Source organism: Mobula hypostoma, chromosome 27, assembly GCF_963921235.1.
Source record: "Mobula hypostoma chromosome 27, sMobHyp1.1, whole genome shotgun sequence".
In the NCBI taxonomy this organism is placed as follows: Eukaryota; Metazoa; Chordata; class Chondrichthyes; order Myliobatiformes; family Myliobatidae; genus Mobula; species Mobula hypostoma.
The window spans coordinates 19,311,739-19,338,507 of NC_086123.1; the positions used below are offsets into that span (position 1 = coordinate 19,311,739).

At 40.3% G+C, this 26,769-nt stretch overlaps 1 protein-coding gene across 1 annotated transcript in view; it reads right to left on the minus strand.

The window, feature by feature from the left end:
• Window positions 1–1,155: 1,155 nt before the first annotated feature.
• cfap251 (cilia and flagella associated protein 251) overlaps window positions 1,156–26,769 on the minus strand; it is a 65,839-nt gene continuing 40,225 nt past the window's right edge. The window contains exons 12-21 of the mRNA XM_063034202.1: window positions 22,773–22,924; window positions 20,058–20,223; window positions 19,197–19,377; window positions 18,453–18,567; window positions 16,932–17,095; window positions 12,347–12,437; window positions 9,439–9,582; window positions 8,580–8,808; window positions 4,262–4,363; window positions 1,156–1,410 (exon numbers count right to left, since the gene is read on the minus strand). Coding sequence (XP_062890272.1) covers window positions 1,268–1,410; window positions 4,262–4,363; window positions 8,580–8,808; window positions 9,439–9,582; window positions 12,347–12,437; window positions 16,932–17,095; window positions 18,453–18,567; window positions 19,197–19,377; window positions 20,058–20,223; window positions 22,773–22,924 — 1,487 coding nt within the window. The 3' untranslated portion in view covers window positions 1,156–1,267. The remainder of the gene's footprint in view (window positions 1,411–4,261; window positions 4,364–8,579; window positions 8,809–9,438; window positions 9,583–12,346; window positions 12,438–16,931; window positions 17,096–18,452; window positions 18,568–19,196; window positions 19,378–20,057; window positions 20,224–22,772; window positions 22,925–26,769) is intronic.

Below are 26,769 nucleotides of genomic sequence, written 5' to 3' on the forward strand. Positions count from 1 at the left end.
CCCACATGGTCACAAGGAGAGCATGCAAATACCATACAGATAGTACAGAATCAAATGAAAATGCTCAGGTGAGTGAGGACCAGTGCTTGGTGAGTGATTGTGCAGAGAAACTGAACAGCATATTAAGGAGGCTTGTTGGATGTCTCTTTATCATTTGATGGCCCTTTAAAGCCCAAACAAAGATGTAAAGCACTGTGAACGAACAGCAGAAGTAATGAGTTGCAGCCAAAGGGCCCAACTTATGCCATTACATTTGGAAATGGAGATCTCACACATTGATAGGAAAACATTTGTCACATTAAGGTGACTATAACTTGAAAACATCTGGGCACTATTTCCAACGTAAGTGGATGCTACTGTTTGAAGTCGTGTCTGAACTGGCTTTCAGATGGTGTTTGTGCATAGAAGTTGAGTGTAAATGTGTTCTATGTATTTACGTCCTGTTGACTGCTGTTCCAAGACAAATTATAATAAAAGATCATCAACTCCACTTAAGTATAAAAGCAGAATGTCTTGCATACTAGAAAGATAAAATAAAAGTATGAAATGATGAAGGTGCTCAGGAAGTCAGGCAGTAATTGTTCTAAATCATGTCCCTAGTCTTCAGCTGATGTAGTGGATGATGGAATTCAGCCTCAAGCATTTATAACAGTGTTGAAAATAGTTTTGTGCAATTTCCAAGTTTTAAATGAACAAATAATTAATTAGAATGCAAGTTTTCATAAGATAAGAAAGTATTCAAAGATTTATTCTCTTTTTCTCAAGCCAAACCTCCTACATATAGAACAAGAAAAAAAACATTTTTCAGAAGTAAGTATTATGTTACTTATTTAATTTCCAAAGGAGACACCAGTGAAATTGGTAACCTATGTACTTTTACAGTCATTCATTTGGGTCTTTTTCACCACTTAATACTCAGAGTTTTTAGATAATCTCACTTCTAAAATCTTGACATGCAAAAAAATTACAAGGCCCAAGAAGTATATATGTCTACAAAACTATCCAATATATTTGCATAGATTGAAGCAGTAGATTAACAAATACCCAAAGAAGTTCTGGAGTTAGTTAACATTTTTTTAAATACTTGAAAGTTAAAATGAAAGAAGAAATACAAAAATAATTTAGACAAAAAGACAATAAATATCACTTGGTGAACATTAGAAAACAGCAGATCTTAAAAATCTGAAGTAAAAACAGAAAATATTGGGAATGCTTCTGATAGAGGAAAATGTTAACTCTATTTTTCTTTCCACATTTCATTCTGTATTTATGTTAATGGAGGCTCTGGTGTGGTTATCATCTCATCACAAGGGGATGTAGGTGAATTGCGGGGAAACCCCAGCATATCATGTATAAAAAGCTCACTTGTGATCTCTTGGGGAAGTTGCTGTTCAAGCAATTTTGATGTATCTGTCAAATCCAAACAAATAGAAGAAAAATGAATTTAACTAATTCAATAAAGCTCCTTAAAATTCTATTTACAGAGCCTTGAAAAAATATTCAGCTCCCACGACTATTTTCACATTTTACTGTCTCATTTTCTAATTTTAAATTATATTGAAGTGGGATTTTGAGCTAATCTACAAACATTATGCATCATGTCAAATCAAAAGAAAAATTCAAAAACCTGTCAACAATTTACAAAGCTCTAAGAACTAAAATTGTAAGGCTGATAGTGTTTTCATTCCCTTTGTAATTACTGCACTAACTTTCCTCGGTAGCAATATATTACCTTACCAACTCACCCTCTCAATTTGTTGATGTAGAAAAATGGAGGATCACCAGTTTTCAATGAATTCACAAGAATACTGTAAATAGCTCCTCTCTCTACAAGGTCCAACTGTATGGTAGATTTTAAACAGATAAAACCAAAATGAAAACAAAAGAGCATTCAAGGTAAGTCAGGAAATGATAATAGAGAAGCTCAAATCTGGGGAAGGGTACAAATCCACCTCAAAGGCACTGAACATACCTTGGAGCTCAATGTAGTCCATCGTGACAAAGTGGAAAACCTATGAAACTACAGCCACACTGCCTCGGTCAGGCCACTCCTCTAACCTTGGTTGCTGGAGAAGAATAGCACTTGTAACAGAGGCTGCTGTGAAACCAATAGTCACTCTGAGTGAGCTGCAGAAATCAGTGGCTACAACTGGAGATGAAGTTCATGGCTCCACAATCTCTAAGGCCTTGCACAAAAAGAGTATTTGTGGAAGAGTGGCAAGGAAGAAGCCCTGTCTTAAAAAAGCATATCCTTGCTTGTAAAGACTTTGCAAAGCATCACAGAAGATACTGTAAGGATACGGAAGAGGGTCTTGTGATCAGATGAGACTAAAGTGGAACTTTTTGGCCTCAACATTAATGGTACGTGTGGCATAAATCTAACATTGCAAGTCAGCCAGGTAACACCACCCCTTCTGTAAAGTATGGTGGAGGCAGCATCATGCTGTGGGGATTCTTTCCAGCTACAGGCACTGGAAATCTGATCAGAACTGATGGGAAGATGAATGCAGCTAAATACAGAGGGATCCTAGCTAAAAACCTGCTAGCCTCTACCTGAAAACTTAAACTGAGGAGGAATTTCATCTCTCGACAGGACAATGACCCAAAGCACACTGCCAGAGCAACCACAGGGTGGCTTCAAATGAAGAAAACTGATGTCAGACTCCTGACCTTAACCTGATCGAACACCCCTGGCAAGACTGCAAGATTACTGTCCGCCGCTGCTCCCCAACTAATCTGGCATAGCTTGAGTAACTTTGCAAGGAGGAATGGACAAAGAGGCTCCATCATGTTCTGCAAAGCAAATAGAGACTTATCCAAAAAAGACTACTGTCTGTAATAGCTGCCAAAGCTGACTCATTTAAGTGCTGAGTGAAGGGGGATGAATATTTTTGAACTGCTGACATTTCAGTTTTTGAATATTTAGTTTTTAATGCTTTTTTTGTTTTTAATGTTTTTTGGAGCTCTACCGCGATAAAAGGAGCATGTAATTCACAAATACAAATTCTCGGTTAAATTGATCAAAATCCCTGGTTGTAATACTCATTTACTTGGACAAAGAGATGGGGGCTGAATACGTTTTCAAGGCAACGTACTAGTTTGACATTCATTTTCGTGCAGGCATTTACCGGGGAAAAAGAAATACAACAGAATTTTACAAAAAGCTATACATAAACAGATGAGGACTGACAAGCAACCAACGTGCAAAAGGAGACAAACTGTGCAAATAAAAAAAATAATACTGAGAACATGAGTTGTAAAGGATCCTTGAAAGGTCTTAGAATCAGGATTCAAGGTGTCTAGATTAGAAATTGAAACATCTTAAATTCCTGAGAGGTAAAAAAAACTGCAGATCATGAAATATGAAACAAAAATAAACTGCAGCAGAATCTCAGTGGTCAAGTAACATCTATAGAGGAAAGGGATGGTTGACATTTTCAATCAGACCTGATGCAAGGTCTCAACCTGAAACAGAGGCTCCCTCACTCACTGAGCTCTTCCAACAGTTTATTTTTTGTTTTAAGTTCCTCATCTGATAACATCCACTGCATTACTATTTAAAATTTTATTGAATTAAAAATCCACAGCATATTGCAACTGACTTCTCTCAATTAGAATCAGAAAAGGATTCATTATTATTGTCTTAGAATATACGAAATTGATAAATTGGTTGTTTTGCAGCAGATTTTAATTTACGAGGAAAATGACAAAACTTAAACACATTTACAAGAGCGCTGTGGCTCAAAAGCAGATCATCAAAGACCCCCACCATCTAGGTCATGCTCTCTTCTCATTGCTGCTATCAGGAAAGTGGTACAGGAGCCCCATGTCCTGTATCACCAGGTTCAGGAACAGTTATTATCCCTCAGCCATCAGTATCTTGAATCAGAGGGGATAATCTCACCCACCCCGGCACTGAATTGATTTATGAACTCACTTTTAAAGAGTCTACAACTTATGGTCTTGATATTTATTGCTTATTTATTTATTATTACTTTTGTTTCCTGCTTTTTGTATTTGCACAGTCTGTTGTCTTTTGCACATTGGTTGCTTGTCATTGCTGTCATGTGTGTTTTTTTATTGACTCTATAGTGATTTTTTGTATTCACTGTGAATGCCAGCTGGAAAATGAATTTCAGGGCAGTATTCGGTGTCATATATGTACTTGATAGTAAACTTGCATATGAACCTTTGAACTTTGAAGTTCAATTTTGGGGAATTTACGGAAAAGAAATGTAAAAAAAATCTAAACAATTGGTACCTTTGGCATCAAAATCTTCGAATTCGGAACTTCCTCCCTCTGGATTCAAACCCAATAGTATGGAGAGAGTTTCTGCAACTTCATCCTCAGACATGCATTCACCTAGAAAGCAAGGCAAAAAAAAAACCAGACTCACTATAGAACCTAAAACAGTAAAAGACAGGGTCAGGCCCTTCAGCCCATCATGCCTGTGCTGATCTCAGTGCCATACTAGACTAAACCATCTGCTGGCGCATGATCCAGATCGCTCCACTCCAGTTGAGGTGCCTTGAATGTGTCTTCTTCCATCATCATCCCTGACAGAAATTTCATGAAACTCACCACACTCTGTGTAAAGAAAAACCCATCTCCTTCAAACATTACCCCTCTTATATTAAAGCAATGCCCCTAGTATTTGACATTTCTAGCCTGAGAAAAAGATTCTGACTGCCTACCCTGTTTATGCCTCTCATAAGCTTATAAACTTTACTTAGGTCTTCTCTTGGACTCCGAGACTCCAGAGAAAACATTCCAAGTTAATCCAAACTCTCCTTATAGTTAATACTCGATCCAGACAGTATGTGGAGTGAATCTGTTCTCCTTCCCGTACTGGGGCAACTGGACAGCTGCATTATGGCTTCCTGACTCTTCTGCTCAATGCCTTGAAGACCATTGGCTTTCTCTACTACCCTACCTATCTGCCTTTCTATTTTCAGGGACCAGTGGAGTTGGATCTCAAGATCACTCCATACATCAGTGTTCCTAAGGGTCCTGCAGTGCTTTTGTAAACTTTCCCCTTACGTTTGAACTCTCAAAGTGCAATGCCTCATACTTGTCCAGATTAAACTCCATCTGCCATTTCTCCACCCATATCTGCAAAATAATCTGTATCCTGCTGTCTCTTTGACAGCCTTCTTCACTATCTACAACTTTTGTGTTACTTGCAAACTTACTAATCAGCCCATCTATATTTCTGTCCAAGTCATTTCTTTATATCATGAACAGCAGACCCCAGTGGAACACCACTCGTCACAAACCTCCACAGGATTATATCTGTCCACCAATGCCCTCTGTCTTCTATGGTTAAACAGATTTTGAATCCTTTCCAATAGCGTCGTCTGATTGATGTGAGGCTCACCAGCCTATAATTTCCTGGAAACAAAGGAATGACACTGGTTCCTCTCCAGTCCTCTGGGACACTGGCTGTGACTGGAAAGATCTTGTCAAGGCGCAACAATCTGCTCTGTTTCATCTGGAATAACCCAGAGTCGGCCTGAGGATTTATAAACCTTAATGTTCTTCAAGAGACCTAACAAACACCAGCTTCTTGTTGATCTCAATGAGTCCCAGATTATTAGCAGGGCCCACACCAACCTCACTATTCTCCATGCCCTTCTCCTTGGTGAAAACCAATGCAAAGTATTTGATTAGTAATTTGCCCACATCCTCTGCCACCAGAAATAAGTTCCTTCCCTTATCTCATCAAATTTTATTCTTGGGTTGCATATATTATTTTTTTGCCAGAAGTAAAGCAAGTCAAAGCAAGAAAATTTCCAGCTCTGCTCTTTGAACGAATTAAACAGTTAATACGAGGAATTAGGACTCAATTTGCTGGGTTCTTGACAATTATAATTATTGTTGACTTTTAAATGATTAGATCATTTCTATTCATTTTCTTGGTGTCAAGCATTTACAAATGAGTTGAATCTATAAAACATAATGTAAGAGACAATGGCTTACATTACACATCTAAACGATCTGAGCGAAATACATGTTAGTAGGGAAGTGGTGTTAGGTAAATTGAAGGGATTGAAGGCAGATAAATCCCCAGGGCCAGATGGTCTGCATCCCAGAGTGCTTAAGGAAGTGGCCCAAGAAATAGTGGATGCATTAGTGATAATTTTTCAAAACTCGTTAGATTCTGGACTAGTTCCTGAGGATTGGAGGGTGGCTAATGTAACCCCACTTTTTAAAAAAGGAGGGAGAGAGAAACCGGGGAATTATAGGCCGGTTAGCCTAACGTCGGTGGTGGGGAAACTGCTGGAGTCAGTTATCAAGGATGTGATAACAGCACATTTGGAAAGCGGTGAAATGATCGGACAAAGTCAGCATGGATTTGTGAAAGGAAAATCATGTCTGACGAATCTCATAGAATTTTTTGAGGATGTAACTAGTAGAGTGGATAGGGGAGAACCAGTGGATGTGGTATATTTGGATTTTCAAAAGGCTTTTGACAAGGTCCCACACAGGAGATTAGTGTGCAAACTTAAAGCACACGGTATTGGGGGTAAGGTATTGGTGTGGGTGGAGAATTGGTTAGCAGACAGGAAGCAAAGAGTGGGAATAAACGGGACCTTTTCAGAATGGCAGGCGGTGACTAGTGGGGTACCGCAAGGCTCAGTGCTGGGACCCCAGTTGTTTACAATATATATTAATGACTTGGATGAGGGAATTAAATGCAGCATCTCCAAGTTTGCGGATGACACAAAGCTGGGTGGCAGTGTTAGCAGTGAGGAGGATGCTAAGAGGATGCAGGGTGACTTGGATAGGTTGGGTGAGTGGGCAAACTCATGGCAGATGCAATTTAATGTGGATAAATGTGAAGTTATCCACTTTGGTGGCAAAAATAGGAAAACAGATTATTATCTGAATGGTGGCCGATTAGGAAAAGGGGAGGTGCAACGAGACCTGGGTGTCATTATACACCAGTCATTGAAAGTGGGCATGCAGGTACAGCAGGCGGTGAAAAAGGCGAACGGTATGCTGGCATTTATAGCGAGAGGATTCGAGTACAGGAGCAGGGAGGTACTACTGCAGTTGTACAAGGCCTTGGTGAGACCACACCTGGAGTATTGTGTGCAGTTTTGGTCCCCTAATCTGAGGAAAGACATCTTTGCCATAGAGGGAGTACAAAGAAGGTTCACCAGATTGATTCCTGGGATGGCAGGTCTTTCATATGAAGAAAGACTGGATGAACTGGGCTTGTACTCGTTGGAATTTAGAAGATTGAGGGGGGATCTGATTGAAACGTATAAGATCCTAAAGGGATTGGACAGGCTAGATGCGGGAAGATTGTTCCCGATGTTGGGGAGGTCTAGAACGAGGGGTCACAGTTTGAGGATAGAGGGGAAGCCTTTTAGGACCGAGGTTAGGAAAAACTTCTTCACACAGAGAGTGGTGAATCTGTGGAATTCTCTGCCACAGCAAACTGTTGAGGCCAGTTCATTAGCTATGTTTAAAAGGAAGTTAGATATGGCCCTTGTGGCTACAGGGGTCAGGGGGTATGGAGGGAAGGCTGGGGCGGGGTTCTGAGTTGGATGATCAGCCATGATCATAATAAATGGCGGTGCAGGCTCGAAGGGCCGAATGGCCTACTCCGGCACCTATTTTCTATGTTTCTAAACAAAGACTAAAAATAATTATGTTTTGCCGATATTTTAGTCTTTTTTTTTGCAAGTTATTTTTGCTCTTTTTATATGAAGACACCTATTCTCATTTCCGTCAGTTCTGCACAAAGCCAGCAAACTCTTTCCCTTCCATCATTATGGAGAAAGAAGTAATTTGCTGTAGCCTCAGTAAGGAAAATTCTGCTCATAAATGGCATGACCTAATGGACTAGCATTAATTATCCACACAAATTGTTGTTAATTCACTGGTGAGAAAACATTTGGTAAGATAATTAATTTCCCTCATACTTTCAGGATTACTCAATTTAAAGCTGGGTTTGATGCAGTGCTCGATATCTGCATCAATGCAAATTTCCTACCCATAAAATTGGGTGGATGTTTTGTAAGGACAAGATTATACTCCACTATGAAGTTGTCGTTGTTCCTTTTCGTGCCATGTGGCCCATCGGGTGGCAACCTTGCTGTTTCTTAAGCATTTCTGTCTGTTTTTTATGAAGCCAAGTTGCCAGCTCAATGCTCAACCCAGCACGGATGGAAAGCGTGCAAGGAGCCGGCTGGATTTGAACCCGGGTCCACTCACCTACAAGTCCGGTGCAGATACCACTACACCGGCAGCCAGCTATGTAAAGTTTCGCACAGTTGTATTTTCTGTGATTCTGTGAATATCCCCCCAAAACATATCTTTAAAATTTGTACGTAAACAAATGGCTACTCAGATGAGCTATAGGCTTCTATCAAGTAACTAAATGAATCTTTGTTTAAGCCCTCGAAGAGGTTGGAAGCAAGTAAGAAGGGAAGTGAGAATAATGACATTACCATCTGGGTTTACATGCTACCTGTAGTCTACAGATTTATTTCTATATACATCCATATTTACATATTTTAATTTGAATTTCAAGAACATTTCAATTATTCTTTCAGGCTTGACTCACCTCTAGTTTGCAAAAGCTGTAGTAATTCTCCTAAGGCAATTGATTTTTCTCCATTCTCATTTTCATAACCAAGAACATCCAACGTATGCTGCAGCTCAGAAGCTGATATACCAAAAGCTGGTCGATGGTTTAGATATAGTTTAATAAATTCATCTAAATCGATATCTGTAACATATTTTCCTGTATCCACGTACTTACTGAACTTCACCTCATTCAGCATGTCCTCTACCTGCACATAAAAAATAAAAGTTATTATTGACGTACTGGAGTTTCTCTGCTGAAAAGATACAGGATCTGGTCCAAGCGTAACTGGGAGTCAGGATCTTTCATGAATGAAATATCTCAAGTAAGGGGTCATTTTTAACAATGCCATCTTTGGGAGTGCTGAGGTCTTTTATCAGCTGTTCTTGTCTCCCTTAGTTCTGCTCTGCTTTTTCCATAAACTGGTCTACCTTTTCTTGTATTGTCAACTTCTGTTCACAAGCTATAACCATCGTGTGCAATTCTGCTGAATCCCCTCTAACTTCATTCTAACTTTCTACTTTTTCCTGACATAAACATCAGTGGTCTTTGTTGAACCAAAGCAACACACACAAAATGCTGGGGGAGCTCAGCAGGCCAAAGAGTGGAAAAGAATAAACGGTGGATGTTTTGGGCCAAGAACCTTCGTCAGGGCGGAATCAATCCAGATTTCATTTTTCATCACTCCTTCGCACAAGAGTTTCACAGCCTTAATCCTGTTCAAATGCTGCCACAAAAGACAGCCTGGTCTTTGATTTAACCTTCATTGTCAAGGAGCTTAACATGATCATGTTAGAACTGTATGCAATATTTATGTATGTGACCATATATAAATTACCTCTTTCTCTGTTGGATAGAATCCCAGTGCCCTCATCACAAATGGAACTTCCTGCAGTGGAATATGAGTTGAGACCACCCTGGTCTCCATTGTGGAGAGATGCTGATAACGCAATTGTGAGTAATAAAAATAGTTCTCCATTTCCTTTATAGAACATTAAAAACACAAATATTAATTGATCAGAATTAAAGGAAATATTATTAACACCAAATCCTCTAAATGTAGACAGTTGTTTTATACCTGTTAACCTGAAAGTCTGCAGAATTGCATTTTATCACTCACTGCTGAATAAAACTTTACATAGATTGTGTATCATGATAAACTAGCAAAAATGATCATTATGATGAAGACAAAAGTACAAAGCTGATTGGCGTCAGTTATTGCATTTCCAACATCCCAACCGGACATTTTCTTTCCCATTCTCAATGTTGCAAGCCTGCTTACATCCTTCATTATTGTTACGATACATGCTGTAAGTGTTACAGTCTCCAAATTCTCAACTTGGAGGTGGTCATTTTTCATTGAACCTACAGCACTGCAGAGCTGGGTGCAGAGGTTTGTTCCTGTGCCAACATTTAAACTGGGCTTTAAAAGTATTTTTTTTTAACATTTACCGATTCTGCTATTTAGATCAAAGGTTTCTTTAATAGTTTTCTGCATTTACAGTTCTAAAACCAAGTCTCTTTAACATATTCTGAAAGGGCAATATTGCAGTAGGTCGATCTATAAGAGCACAGGGTATCAGTGGCAATATCGTTCAAAAACTCAGCATTAGTTTTGCACATCTGTGCAGCTGAAGCTCATCTTTACCTCCCTGCTATCTCCGAGACCTCTCGATTGTTTACACTGCCAGATATCGAGTGGAGGATGAGCAAGAATTTCCTGTATCAGGTAGAGCAAAACTATCATCATTCGTTGCTGTCAGTAACCCTATTCCCTAAGCACTGTATCCAGTCTGTTCTTTAGTCACTATCTAGCTGCGAGATCTCACCCAACCTGAGAGGGAAAAGCCTGCATGCATTCACTCCATGTACACCCCTCATAATTTTGCATAACGCTATAAGATCTCTCCTCATTCTCCTGCGCTTCAGCGAGTACCTTCCCAACCTATCTCTTGAACTCCAGTCCTTAATTCCCAGCAATGTCCTTGTAAATTTTCTCTGCACACTCTCAAGCTCATTGGTATCTTCCCTGTAGGTAGATGACCAGAGCTGTGCACAGTATTCTCAAACTCGGTCTCAGCAACGTCTTATGCAACTTCAACAGAACGTCGCAGTTCCTGTCCTCGGTGCCGTGATATATGAAGGCCAATGTGCCAAAATATCTCTGTACAATGGTCTCTACCTGTGACGCCACTTTCAAGGAATTATGAGTCTGCATTCACAGATCCCTCTGTTGTACCACACACGTCAGTGCCCTGCCATTCACTATGCAAGTCTTACCCTGGTTATCCAGCCAAAGTGCAGCACTTCACCTTATCTTCATTAAATTCTATTTACTATTGTTCAGCCCACTGTCCCAGCTGGTCCAGCTCACGTTGCAAGCTCTGGTAGACTTTCTTGCTGTCCGCTACATCCCCAATCTTGGTGTCATCTGCAAGCTTGCTGATCTAGTTTTATCATATTATTATCTAAGTAATTCATATTCAGGGGATCCCAAACTTTTTTTGTGCCATGGATCCCTACCACTAACTGAGGGGGTCTGTAGACCCCAGGTTGGGAACCCCTGATATAGATGATAAACAGAAATGGACAACACCAATCCTTGAGGCATTCCACTAGTCACAGGTTCCCAGTCGGACAGACCGGCATCTACAACCACTCTCTGCCTTCCCTGGCTAAGCGACCAGTTCATCTCCCTGGTCTCTCAAGAAAATTGGTACGACATAGGTCGAGGTAGAAAAAAATACCTTACAGAAGTTAGTACACAGCTTTATGCTCCACTGTTCTATGGCTATTCTTAAGAAATTCCTAATAAATGCAAAATACAATCAATACAGAAACTAGTGAAGCTGAATTCACAAAAATATTCTCAACCGCATTTTCATGTTACTTAGGTAAAATCTGATGTAAATGCAATAAGTGTTTGAATACAAGATGTACTTCCCTGAACTCAATTAAAATGTTCATTATTTTGTCTGGGAAGGGGTTCTACAGAAGGGTGATGAGTGGTGAAACACACTAACTTTGACACAGCTTCTAACTTGTTATCATTTCTATTTCAATCAGTGTGACGTTCTGCATGCAATAAGCCTCTGGATTAATTCCAAACGGATAGCATTAGTGAAGTGACCTGCTTTCATGTTAATTGTAAGCATGCGATGAGAGAGGCAGAACTGTTTATCAGTTATGAAGACAGATCTTTGGAAATACCCATTAAGCTCCAAACACATTTAATGAATTATATATCTGAAGGACACAGCAGTACAGAACCACATTGACAGATCTTGTTAAAGAAGGACTGGATTTAAAAAAATATATAACTAAAATAGGATAAAACAATAATATCTACAGTTATAGAGTAGCACACAGAAAATGCTGGAGGATTGGAAATGCAGGTCAGGCAGCATCTATGGAAAGGAATAGAGAGTCAATGCTTTGGGCCAAAATGCTTCGCCAGGATTCATGAGTTGCATTTTTTACTGGTACATTTGTGTGTGTTACTCCAGCACCTTTGTGTGCATGCATTTAAACATGTGTACCCGTGTGTATGCATGTGAAGATTTGAGCAGAGGATGAATACTACAATTTCAGAATACAGCATTGATAATTATCACAACAAACTGCATAAATCTTACTTTATGTAACAAAGAAAGTGATGGGCAGATTATATAATTCTTCCTGTCACTTTCATTATTATTTAAAAATTCAACAGAAAAAAAACAAGGAAAATCCAAAAAAGTTATTACCCTAAACAATTCTCCATCTCTTCCACCTTCCAATAAACTATAAAATGGCATCAAGTCCTCACCTCCAAGTGCAGTCACTGCTTCATGAGCCCTTTAAATAAACAGGAGTTATTCTGAGTTGATTCTACCTTTATTCTCCTGATTAGACAGAAGGCATATAGTTAGCGTAAAGGTAATTGCTGACTTAAAATATTCCTAAGATCTTTCATTTCCTTATAGGGAAAATAAATTTCTCATGAATTATTGAGACATGCATTGAAGTACTCACACCTGTCAAGGAGGGCATTGAGCAAAAAGGGGTCGGAGCGGATGGTACTGTTGGACCTAGATCACTGTTCACATATTGTGCACAATCTAACATGGGATATTGGCTAGCAAACAGGAGTGGAAACTACGAGTGAAATAAAGGAATAAAAAGACCTTAAAGTGTACAGTCACAGATCCTAAATAGAGACAATAAGCTTAAGGGATGCTTTCCTTTATCGGCCAAGACAAAGAATACTGTACAATGCTAGTTAGGCTACACTTTGAGCACTGAGCCTAACTTGGGGAAAATGTGATTGCAATGAAAAGGATGTAGAGGAGAATAACAAGGATTTGTGCCAAAATGCAAAATAAAGCAACAATGAGGAAAGATTGAATAACCTGGGAAATTTGATGGAACAAAGGAGGTAGAGAGGAAAATTAATTGAGAATAGAACTATGAGAGCCCAAGATGGAGTAAATAGGAAGTGTTACTCGTTCAGCAGGGGAGCCAGATACCAGGGGTAAAAGTAATTGGTAGAAAGATTAAAAGAGAGAAGGCAAATAAAAATTCAAAATTCAAACTCACAACCTGAAAGGGTTGAGGCAGAAAACCATATTACATTTGAAAAAGTAGTTCCATTTGTATTTGTGGAGCAGTGTTGTTTAAGGCTGTGGAGCTGTGTTGTTCAGGGCTGTGGACCTAGTGTTTAAAGGTGGTATTAGACAGGTACCTCATTTTCAACTAGTACATACAAGACAGGCCAAATGGCTCCCTGTGCCAGAAATTTCCTATGACTTTCATGAAGGTACACTCATAGGTAAACATCTCCTCACAAGTACAAGGGGCTGTCCCACAATGCAGTAAGATGGTTTGACCTACATAGTCAGTTCACACTATAGCCAACATCCAAATTCTTCCATCCTTGGACATGAATGATATCGCCACTGAACACATGTTGCCATAACATTACATGGTCAGAATGTGGCCTTGGGAATCCTCGGCATTGACTCCTAACCCTGCCAAACCTCGAAGCTTTAGCGTAGAGACAGGCAAGGAAATCTGTTCATTACCACCTAGTGGTCTGTACAGAATATTGTTTCAAGGAATCAATGAGAGGAGTACAGTTTGTGCTCTTGGTTGGGAAACTTCAAAATCCATTTCTAAGAACGGTTCTAAGAGACCACAACTAACGCAGCTGGACAAACCCCGAAGGGCACAGCTGTCAGGCTGGGTCAGAAACAAGAGCTGAGAGAACCACAGTAACCAACACAACTTCTTGATCTCAAAAAAGGAATCTCCCTTTGCAAGGTATATCTATGAGATCCCCTTTTAGAGCCACTTGTGGTTGAGCCCAACAGGGGGGAAGAGAACTCTGGACAGGGTGCTGAACCAGATTGGGGGAGGAAACAGAAAGAGGCTCCTGCTGGATCTGGAGCAGGCGAGAGGAGTTGAGGTGGAAGTCAGGAGCGTGGCCACCACTGCTGACCCGCCAACCGGAGAGTGTAGTGGTTAATGGTTGAAACACTGTAAAGGTTGGGCACCACCTGACGACATTCTGTTCCTGGCCAAAGTCTACAGTTACCTCATCAGGTAACTGAAGAGAGCAGCCCGGTGTATGATGCAATCAAATTAGGGAGTTTAAGGTAAAGGAACCATGATCATATGATAAAATTCTCCCTGCAATTTGAGAAGGAGAAGATAAGACTTTTATAGGATAGGACGGATAAACAGGAATAAGGTACTAGGATGGTTAAAGATAGGAGGGTGTAGGTTTGTGTGTGTGTGTGTGTGTGTGTGTGTGTGTGTGCATGTGCGTGCGCGATTGGGTGAAGGGATTTAGAGTATATGTCTAGTGCACATTCCGGAGCAGAGGGTGGCGGTAATGCACCATTAAGCTGGATGCCAACCGCCGTAAAACAAGATACAGACAGACAGACAGAAGGAGAAGATAATGTCAGATGTATCAGTATTACAGTGGAGTAAAGGGAATTTCAGAAGCATGAGAGAGGAATTGGCTAAAATTGATTGGAAGTGGATACTATCAGGGATGACAGCAGAACAGCATTACTTGGAGTTTCTGGAGGCTACTTAGAATAGATACATCCCAAAGGTGAAGAAGTTATCTAAAGGGAGGGTAAGACAGCTCTGGCTGACAAGGGAAGTCAAAGACAGCATAAAAGCAAAAGAGAGGGCATACAATATAGCAAAAATTGGTGGGGAGTTAGAGGATTGGGAAGCTTTTAAAAACCAACAGAAGGCAACTAAAAAAGCCACAAGGAGAGAAAAGGTGAAATAGGAAGGAAAACTAGCCAAGAAAGTTAAAGAGAATGCCAAAAGTCTTTGTCAGATATAAAGGGTAAAAGAGAGGTGAGGGTGGATATCGGTCCACTGGAAAATGAGGTTAGAGAATATCAATGGGGGACAAAGAAATGGCAGATGAACTTGATAAGCATCTTGCATCATTCTTCGCTGTAGAAGACACTAACAGTGTGAAAGTGTCAGAGGGTAGAAGTGGGTGTAATTACTATTACCAAAGAGAAGGCGCTTGGCAAGTTGAAAGGTCTGAAGGTGGATAAGTCACGTGGACCAGCTGGACCACTCTCCAGGGTTCTGAAATATGTAGCTGAAGAGATCGTGGAGCCATTAGTAGTGATCTTTCAAGAATCACTAGATTCTGGAATGGTTCAGGAGGACTGGAAAACTGCAAATGGCACTCCATTCTTTAAGAAGGGAGGGAGGCAGAAGAAAGGAAATTATGGGCCAGTTAGCCTGACTTCAGTGGTTGCAAAGGTGTTGGTGTACATTATTAGGGATAGGTTTTGGGGTACTAAGAGACACATGATAAAATAGACCAAAGTTAGCATGGTTTCCTTCAGTGGAAATCTTGTTTGACAAACCTGTTGGAATTCTTTGAGGAAATAACAGGCAGGATAGTCAAAGGAGAGTCAGTGGATACTACTTACTTGGATTTTCAGAAGGCCTTTGATAAGGTGCCACACATGAAGCTGCTTAAGAAGATAAGAGTCCATGGTATTACAGGAAAGATACTAGCGTGGATAGAAGATTGGCTGACTGACAGGAGACAAGGAGGGGGAATAGAAGGGCCTTTTCTGATTGGTTGCTGGTGACTAGTGGGGTACTGCAGGGATTGATGTTGAGACCACTACTTTTCATGTTTTATGTCAAGGATTTGCATGATGGAATTGATAGCTCTGTGGCCAAATTTGCAGACGATATGAAGATAAGTGGAGGGGCTGGTGGAGTTGAGGAAGTAGGGAGTCTGGAGAAGGACATAGACAGATTGGGAGAATGGGCAAAGAAGCGACAGATGGAATATAGTGCATGGAAGTGAATGGTCATGCACTTCGGTAGAAAGAATAAATGTTAGACTGTTTTCTAAATGGGGAGAAATTTCAGAAATCAGAGATGCAAAGGGACTTGGGAGCCCGTGTGCATAATTCCCTAAAGGTTAGCTTGCAGGTTGAGATGGTGGTAAGGAAGGCATATGCATTGTTAGCATTCATTTTGAGAGGACTAGAATACAAGAGCAAGGATGTCATACTGAGCCTTTATAAGGCATTGGTCAGACTTCACTTTGATTTATTGGGAGCAGTTTTGGTCCCCTTGCCTAAGAGAAGATTTGCTGGCATTAGAGGAGATTCGCGAGAGTCATTCTGGAAATGGAAATGTTATCATATGAGGAGTGTTTGATGGCTGTGGGCCTGTACTCACTGGAGTTCAGAAGAATGAGGGGAAATCTTATTGAAACCTGGAGAATATTGGAAAGCCTAGACAGAGTGGAGGTTGAGAGAGTGTTTCTATAGTAAGTGAATCAAGGACCAGAGGGCACAGTCTCAGAATAGAGGGACGTCCATTTAGAATAGAGATGAGAAGGAATTTCTGTAGCCAGAGGGTGGTTAATCATTGCCACAGACGGCTGTGAAGGCCAAGTAACTGAGTGTATTAAAATCAGAGGTTGATAGGTTCTTGATGAGACAGGGTGTCAAAGGTTATGGGGAGAAGGCAGGAGAACGGGATTGAGAGAGATAATAAGTAATGGCGGAGCAGACTCGGTGGTTCAAATGGCTGAATTCTGCTCCTACGTTTTATAGTCTAACTGGTAGATCTTTGGACTGTGGGAGGAAACCCGAGCACACGGAGGAAATGCAGGCGGGATTCATGGGAAAAACGCACAAACTCCTTACAGATCGCGCCGGAATTGAACTCTGAACTCTGGAACTTCCCGAGCTGAAACAGCATTGCACAAACCGCAATGATACCGCGACGCTATAATCAAGAACAATTTTTCCTTAGAAGCGACACACTTAATGTACTTACGCCAGGTCAACTTTCCACATATGCACAGTACAATCATCTCCTCCTGCTGTGAAAATATAACAACCATCATAGGAGCAAGCAACATTGGACACCGTATTTCCGTGACAGATGAGAGCACAGGATTTGTGGGGGTTTCCGTCCAGTGGTAGGGTTTGTAAACCCACCTAGATAACACAAGGCAAGAAAGTACAACTTCAGATTTCATATGTATATTTTTAAAAGATACAAGATTTAGCTTTATTTGTCATATATACTGTACATCGGAACATACATTGGGATGCATCACTTCTGTCAAATATAATCATGGGGATTATACCGGGCAGCTCACAGGTTACCATGCTTCCAGCCCCCAATATAGCATGCCTACAACTTACTAACCCTAACTTGTACGGCTTTGGAATGTATATCTTTATATTAGCAATCAGCAGATCAATACACTGGTATGTCAGCTCCTCCAAGAGCTTAGGTTCTCAAAATAAATCCCTCAATCATTCTCCAAAAAAAAACACATTTATTCCCCAAGTTTCCCAAGGTACTATCATCTTATATAAGGCAATAAATTCTGACTTTGACGATATCACTTATGAATCAAAATCAAAGCTCTGAAATCCCTGTGAGACTAGAGTAAATGGATGATGCTTAAGCCTTTTATCAAGGGATTTTCACTAGAAAAGCTAAATAAAAATGTCTGGTAGCTTTTTTTAAAAAGAGTAAAATTATTAAATTAGCCATACCAGTCATTGTCAAACAATGCTAATACATCCAAGTCCAAACGAACTGATTCACTAATATCTTAATTAAATACATAAGCTAAATGATAAATTATTTCAATTATTTTGCTTACAACAGCTTTTCATTAGTAGGTTTATTTCCCTTCATGTTTTCAAAGCAGATTTGTTTGGGAGAAGTCACCTGGTATGGTAACAAGGAGGGGAATTGTTGTTGCAACACACACAAGATACTGGAGGAACTCAGCAGGCCAGGCAGCATCTCTGTAAATGAAAAAACAGACGACATTTTGCTCCACGGCCCTTCATCAGGACACAAAAGGAAGCAGGAAGATGTCACAATAAGAAGCTGGTGGGGCGGGGGGGTGATGAAGTAAGAAGATGGCAGGTGATAGGTGGCAAAGTCAAAGGGCTGGAGAGGAAGGAATCCAATAGGAGAGCGGAACATGGGATAAAAGGAAGGAGGAGAGGCACCAGGGAGGTGATAGCAGGTAAGGAGAAGTGGTCAAAGGTCAGAGTGGCGTCTGTTATTATTGTTAGCAGCTCCCCTGTCTAGTGATAGTTTTGCTGCACTGAAGATCGCTCAGCACAAATAACAACAAGAAAAATCTGGAATGTGATCTAACGACTGCATTTCAAATGAACGTAATTAGGCATTGAACTATAATGTTCATGAAGAATTATTTTCAGAACCTTGCAGTTACCTAAAAAGAATATCATAAATATTATCTTCTGAAGTGAAAACTGAGAATTGCATCACAGGAGGCAGTTATTATAGTGGATAACTGTATACCTTGTCATCTGTGATGTAGGCTAAGTAACCAACGTTGGATTCACTGCTGCTTGAGAAAGGGAGGATTTCCATCTTCCTCAAAGGAGATCCATAGATTGGACTCAATACTGTCTTCCTGTGGAGAAAGAAACAACTTAAACGCATCACAATAAATGAACAGCAAGATGCCAATGTGTATCATGTGTTTAAGTGTTCAAAAAAAAGCCATCAGATTTTATTTAACCTCATAGCAAATAAGTGGGAATTTATATTGATTAACAAGTAACTCACAAAGGAAGATAAAATTTGGCTTCTTCATATAATGCAAGGACAAAGGAAATGAAGCCCACTTGAAATTATATATGAATGGGCATCGATTCTTTTTAGGTAAAATTAACATGGCAAAACAAAAAGTGTAAAATAAAATAATATTAGGAACATAGAAAGTACCAGCAGTAAGCTCAATACTCTTTGAGTTTCCTTTGTCATTCAAAAAAAATAATGAGTCTTCCAGTGCCTCAAATGCATTTTTCCACCCAATTTACATTCTTTGTTTCTCAATTCAAAAAAAATTATCTTAGCCTTGAATGACTGCTACAGTAGAGAATTCCAAATGCTTTTGAATCAAAACATAATCTATCTTTTGTTGGTTGTTTGGAAGTGAACCATCAGCAAAATCCAGTTGTCAGGGCAGTAACCTTGAAAGGATTCATGTTTAAGTAAAGGATTCATTCTGCTATGTCTGAATAAATGGGTTTAACAAACCTGCACATTTTGGTGGTGGAATTGTAGAGTTTTAGCTTATACTGGTTGTTGGCTGTGATAATGAAGCTCTCTTTATCAATGGGTGGATACCAGGCCATGCATGTAGGTACGGCACTCTGTTCCATTCTGTCACTGCACAAGATCCGCAGATCACCCTCAGTACTATTAGCCAGATCATACTCTACCTGAGGAGTGAAAATACAGAATTTATTGTATGAGGTCTACAGCTACTATTTGTATCACTGTGTTTTTATCTTAAAAACTATGGCAGAAACAAAAATAACAGTAAACATAAAACAAATGGATGACATAGAATGGTAACAAGTACAAAGCGAACTATCAAGAATAGAGTAGAAAACATGATGAAGGATGATTAAAAAATTTTAGAAACTGAATAGTTGCAGAAGAAATTGTCAGATCCATGCTATTAATTACGAAATCTTTGGACAGTGCTCAGGATTACGTAAATTCTGAGAAGACTCCAGATGTGCATTATCTACTAAATGAATCGATATTGGAAACATATCACTACCAGCATCATTTTTAAAAAGATGAAACATCTGCAAAGATTTTATTTCTCTTCTTAATTTTATACTTTGCTTAAATAGTCTAAACAAGCTAATTTCATTAAATAGGGATCCAGGCGATCAGATTTATGATCGTAGCAGCACAACTGTGTATTTCTTACTTGGTTTCTAATTTGCTAGTCATCAAGAGACAATTATTCCCAACCAAATGATATTTACAGTTTTATTGCACACATTAGCATTTCCTTTAACATCCTGGATTATATCTGAAAGTGTGTGCTTTTTTTTTAAACTCATAAAAGATTCTATCCAAGTTCAAGCATCAAACATTCACCTACCAGTACTCTGTCCTCTCCAATAGATAGTAGTCTGGGTTGGTTACTATCCAAATACATCCCAAACATGAGAGATTTGATTGGTTTAAAGTGTGCATTTTGCCTTCCTAGATACATCCATGAATTCTTGACAAAATGAAACACTGTCACTGTGGTTTTACTATCCTGCAACAAAAATGCAAGAGCTGTTGAGTTATCCAAGATCTTTTATTTATCGGGAATTAATTGGTCATTGGACAAAATAAATTATTAGACAATTTATCTCGAAATCTTTGAATTGCATCCGTATTGTACTGTCTCAGTACTTTTACAATTGTGTGCTGTAGCACTTTTTTTATTCACAGTTATTTCGTAAAATAACACTATTCTTTGCATTTCTGGTCAGATGCTAAATACATTTCATTGGCTTTGTATCTGTACTCGGCACAATGACAATAAAGTTGAATCTAATCTAATCTGAATGTAGCAGTATTAGAAATTGGAAATTAAATGTTAATACTGTAACCAGGTAAAGCTACCAATAGTCATCTCAATAAAGCTCTTTATTTAAATGGTTAACCATGTTAAACTATAACTTCTCCCAACTAGCTATCTTACTTCCATCAACTAGTCTATGCAACAATTTCAAATTTGCTGTTCCCCTGTAAAGCACAACTTGTGGTGTTTCACTGAAAATTTTCAGATAGTAGATTTGCTCTTTTCCAATACTTTAGTTACAAGAAAGATGATGCGAGTTGCCTTTATAATGCCAGATTGTGCAACTGCATCCTTGACTTCCCCATTAGAAACAGCATCTCCTCGTCGCTGACAATCAACAACATTACTTCTCAACGATGCACTCTTAGCCCGCTGCTTTACTCTCTCTACACGCTATCTAAATATTTGTTGATCACACAACTATTGTGGTAGAATCTCAGATGGTGATGAGAAGACGTACAGGAGTGAGATAAATTGGCTGGTTAAGTGGCGATGCAACAACAACGTTGCACTCAACATCAGTTAAGGCCCAGGAACTGATTGTGGGCTTTAGGAGGGAACACACATCAGTCCTCATTGAGGGATAAACAGTGGGAAAGGTGAGCAGTTTCAAGTTCCTGGTTGTCCTCATCTCTGGAGATCTATCATAACTGAAGAGGGCACATCAGCGGTTATATTTCATTAGGAGCTTGAGAAGATTTGGTTTGTCACCAAAAATGCTAACAAGTTTCTGCAGATTACTGTGGAGAGCATCACTATCTGGTATGGAGGGGCCCGTGCACAGGATCAGTAAAGCTGCGGAGGATTGCAACCTCAGCCACCTCCATCATGGGCACCCGCCCCCCGAGCCACGAGGACCCCTTCAAAAGACGATGCCTCAGAAAGGCAGCTCCATCATTAAGGACCCCCGTCACCCAGAACATGCTCTCTTCTTACTACTACCATCAGAGAAAAGGAACAGGAGACTGAAGGCATATACTCAGAGCTTTACGAACTGCTTCTTCCCCTCCGGCATCAGACAATGAACTAACCATGGGCACTACCTCGCTATTTTTGCTCCATTTTTCCACTACTTATTTAATTTTATATAAATTTCTTAATGCAATTTATATAATTCTTTATGTATTGCACTGTAGTTCTGCTGCAAATCAACACATTTCTGTTCCTCAATGCCAACAAGACAAATAAGTAATGATGGCAACTCCTCTGCTTGCATCTTCGGAAACAGCTCTATTTCCATCTTTAATATCTTTATTTTCCCCTTTCAGGGTTCTCTGGAAGACCCTGACCTGGAGTTACACGCTAAATCGGTTCTTTGCGGGAATGGGACCCGCTCGCGGGGTTTTATAACCAACCGATGTTGTTTGGCACGCCAAGGGCTCGGCCTAAGAGTCCGGCTTGGGTTTGGAAGCCTAGGATCTCGGGGCTCTGGAGACGGGTGGATCGAGGGCCGGTGTCACGGCAGGAGACCCCTGTGTTGTCGGGGGAGTTGAGATATCTGCTCGTTGTGTGCCCAAAGACCTGAGATCTTTAAGATCTTCTGGCACAGAGCTCGAAAAAAGCGACGAAACGGACTTTCAACATCCTAAACCGTGAGTCGGTTGTTATGTCTCCCCACTCAACGGAAAAACAGGGACACCTCCTTCTCCCTTATTAGGGAGAGAGAGAGAGCCTGTGGTATGTCGTATACCAGGTGAAACACCAAGTCTTTGGGGTAACTGCAAGTCTGTGCCTTTGCTATTGTTTTGCTCATGCTTGAGTGCTCGGTGCCAATGGTTTCTTTTGCCGGTAGGGGGAGAGGGGAGTGTTGCTTGCTGCCACTTATGTGTGGGAGGGAGGGGAGCTGGGGGGGACTTTGGGGTTCTAACATTTAACTGTCGTCCATTCTTTGGGGCGCTTCTCTGTTTTCACGGACGGTTGCGTAGAAAAAGCATTTCAGGATGTACATTGTATACATTTCTCTGACATGAAACGGGATCTTTGAACCTTTGAGGTGGTCATTGACTTCAGTACCAATCACACCCTTCTTCATATTCGGTGGCACAGACGATACTGGAATAATTCAAGGGAGCAGGCTCAGAAATATTACCTGTTTCTTTATCAAGATATTTGAAAGAGAAGAATAAAACTAAATAGTCTAAGATATTTATTTAATTGTACAAAGCCTATCTTATATCTAGCATGATCAATAAAATTTAGAAGTAGCATCCGCTTCTTCAATGGATTTTTCAACTCACAATCGTTGCTAGGTAACTTGAGTCGTGCGAGAAGGCAATGTCAGTAATAGCATCTTTGGCATAGTGGAAAGGTTCTGAACGCTCATCAATCAGAGTAATTGCATCGAGGATGTAAAGGCATCCATCAGTAAGTCCAACTCCCAGTAGTGAACCTTTGGAAGTAAGGAAGAATATTTAGCCAATGAAAAAAAGTCTGGAATGAAATTAAAAAACTAATTTTCATTCTCATTTAAAGATCCATTTATTTTTAAGGGTGTGGAGAGGAAATAGGGTACAGTGTAAAACCATTTGACAAGTTACAATTGACAGAAGCCGGACCTTACCAGAATGAGTCTGACACTCACTAATGCTGCACACAGTGTGCTCAGGCCCAAATTATCTGGTGCAAGTTTTAAGGGCCAAGCTTCTGTTAGAATCATCCTGAATGGCAGCAGTATGCTCTGAGAGAGAGCAGGTTCTCCGACAGAACTCTGATCCTAAAGCTCCCTGTAGAGCAGGAGTTCCCAGCCTAGGGTCCGGAGACCCCCTCGGTTAATGGCAGGGATCTAATGGTATAATAAAGGTCAGGAGACCCTGCTTTAGACAAAACCTTCTCATTTACATATTTAGAACATGGACTAGTAAAGCACTAAGGAACAAGTCCTTCTGTCTACAACATCTGTGCCAACCGTGATGCCAATTTAAACTACGCAACTGCCTGCAAGCAGTCTATCTTCCCCAATTCCCTGCCTGCTTATATGTCTGTCTAAATGCCTCCTAAAATGTATATATTAAAAATAATTTACCTTTCCCTTTGCTCTCTACTGTACAACCATATGTATGATCCTATTGAAATGGCTTTTTAGAGCAGTTTGTCGTGGACCCTACTAGGGGATCAGCTATACTGGATTGGGTGTTCTGTAATGAACTGGAGGTGATTAGGGAGCTTAAGGTAAACGAACCCTTAGGAACCAGTGATCACAATATGACTGAGTTCAACTTGAAATTCGGTAGGGAGAAAGTGAAGTCTGACATAGCAGTTTTTTCAGTGGCGTAAGGAAAATTACTGTGGTACGAGACAGGGATTGGCCAAAGTAAATTGGAAGGAGATGCTGGGAGGCATGACAACAGAGCAGCAATGGTGTGCGTTTCCAGGAAAAATGAGAAAGGTGCAGGATAGATGTATTCCAAAAACAAAGAAATACTCAAATGGCAGAATACTGTGGCTGACTAGGGATGTCAAAGCTAATGTAAAAGCAAAAGAGAGGGTATACAACAAAGCAAAAATTAGTGGGAAGATAGAGGTTTGGAAAGCTTTTAAAGCCCTACAGAGAGCAACTAAAAAGATCATTAGGAGGGAAAAGATGATTATGAAAACAAGCTAGCAAACAATATTAAAGTGGATAGCAAAAACTTTTTCAAGTATGTAAAAAATAAAACAGAGGACTTCCGGGGTCGAGTATGGAGTGAGTTGGTGTGTATGAGTGTGGCTCCTGATTTTTATTGAAAATCTACCTGTTTATCTTTGCCGTATGCTCGAGATAACTGAATATTTACCATTGTGAACAACGCGGACATAGAAATGGCAAGTAGAATGTACCTTCGAAGTAAAACTGGGGAAAAAGATAGCGAAGCCTCGAGCAAGCAGACTGATGTTACAGTAATGGCGTCGGTGCACGCTCCTGGAGCTGGACCCGGACCTGCCCTACCCGATGACTTGGAGAGGCTTCGTTTAGTACTTATTACTGACATGACGCAAGCAGTGCATTCTGCCCTAAAAAGAGAACTTGAAGATGCTTTATCACCAGTGACTGCTACCATGGAACAAATTATGCCTTCTTATGAGTCACACGATGAACGCATTCGTGGGGTTGAAGACAGCCTGAATGATTACAGTGACCGCCTGCTGAGCGCCGAAGCCGCCATTGCAGCGTTGCAGAGCGAAAACGCATTTTTGAAGGGAAAGCTAGATGACCTCGAAAATCGGTCGCGGAGACCCAATTTGAGAGTGGTCGGCATTCCTAAAAATTTGGAAGGTTCAGACCCTGTTAAATTTATGACCGAGTTTTTTGACAAAGTGCTGGGGACAAATTTTTTCCCAAGTCCTCTCATGCTTTCGCATGCTCACCAAGTCGGACGTAAACCATCCGGTGTCTCTGGAGCCAAGCAAACGAGACCAAGAACGTTCCTGGTTTGCTTTCACTCCTTTCAAGATAAGCAACGCATCATCAATAGACGGAAGCAGGAGCTGTATTTCCGCGGACACCGCGTGTTTTTTTAATGAAGATTTCAGTGCGGAGCTGGGGAGAAAACGAGCAGCTTTCAAGGAGGTGAAATCCCTGCTTTACGGGAAAGGGGTCAGGTTTGGCCTCTTGTATCCTGCCCAGCCGGATCCGGGTCGTGCATGAAGTTAAAAAGCATTATTTCCATACACCAGAGGCGGCCAAAGAGTTTTACCATTCACGCTGGGGAGAGGAAGAACGAGAAGAGCAATGACTTTTTTTTTAGGTTATTCATGCAGCATGGAAGGGGCCTCATGCTGAGGCAAACTGTTAATTTTCACAATCCACTTCTTTGTTCATTTTTTCCAGTTTAATTTGTGGAACGCGATCGGGTCGAACTGCTATGCTGCCGAAACTGATTAACAAAAACTTTCAACCAGCAAAATGTAAATATTTGGGATTTGTATCTCGGGCGTTTAAGTTGCCCAGTGTTTTTTTTTGTTTTTAATGCTTAGCTTGACCTGTGTCATCTTTAGCCTATATGTTATATTAAAGGTAGTATAAGTGATAGGATAAATGTTAAGGAGGGGAGCCACCCTAGATTAGATTGAAAGTTGGGTTGTCTGGGGAACACCTTGGAAGTTTTTTGTCGGGTACTGCCTGCGATCATCCTCAATTGGGGAGGTAGATCTAGGTTTCGGGGGTTAATTGGGTTTTTTGTTGTTTGTGTAAAGGGGTGGGGGGAGTGTTTTGGGGGATTACCATGGCAGTTTATTTTTTTGTGTGTTACGGATTGATCAGACTTTCTTTTCATTGTGCATTATTGTGTGCAACTTATGCCCTCGCACTGTTTTGGATTGTAGGCCCTGTGTGCCTTTTGATATGGTTAACGTGAGCACTGCTGATGGAGGCCACCCTGTGAGGTTTATTTCTTGGAATGTAAAGGGGCTCAATGGTCCGGTTAAAAGAGCTAAAGTTTTCTCTCATCTGAAACAATTAAAAGCAGATATACTATTTCTACAAGAGACACATTTAAGAGTGGAGGACCATAATAGACTTCGTAAAGCATGGATTAGTCAGGTTTTTCATTCCAGATTTAATAGTAGGTCCAGGGGGGTGGCAATATTAATCACCAAAAGAATGCAGTTCACACCATCTGATGTAATCAGTGACCCCAATGGTCGCTTTATTATAGTCTCTAGTTCTCTCTTTCAGATACCTGTTATTTTGGTAAATGTTTATGCTCCTAATTGGGACGATGTCCAATTTGCAAATAAGGTTTTGTCATTAATACCTAATCTGAATACACATAAGCTAATCTTTTTCGGAGATTTGAACTGTGCTATTGACCCACTGCTTGATAGGTCTTGCCCTAGGGGAACATTTTCTGGTATGGCAAAGGCCTTCTCAATGTTTATGCAACAAAATGGTTATATGGATCCTTGGAGACTTTTGAATCCATCAGTTAGGCAATTCTCTTTCTTCTCTCATGTTCATCACTCCTATTCCAGGCTAGACTATTTCTTTATAGATAACTCCTTGATACCAATGATTAGACAAATTGAATACACTGCTATAGTTATATCTGATCACTCGCCCGTGAAACTGGACCTATGTTTTCCTTTAAACGTTAGAGGGCGGCCTCTGTGGAGACTTAACCCCCTTTTGCTTTCTAATGAGAAATTTTGTAGTTATATATCGGCTAACATTGACACATTCTTCGAGACTAACAAAACTGAGTCGGTATCGTACTCTTTACTTTGGGAAACTTTAAAAGCTTACTTGAGGGGTCAAAT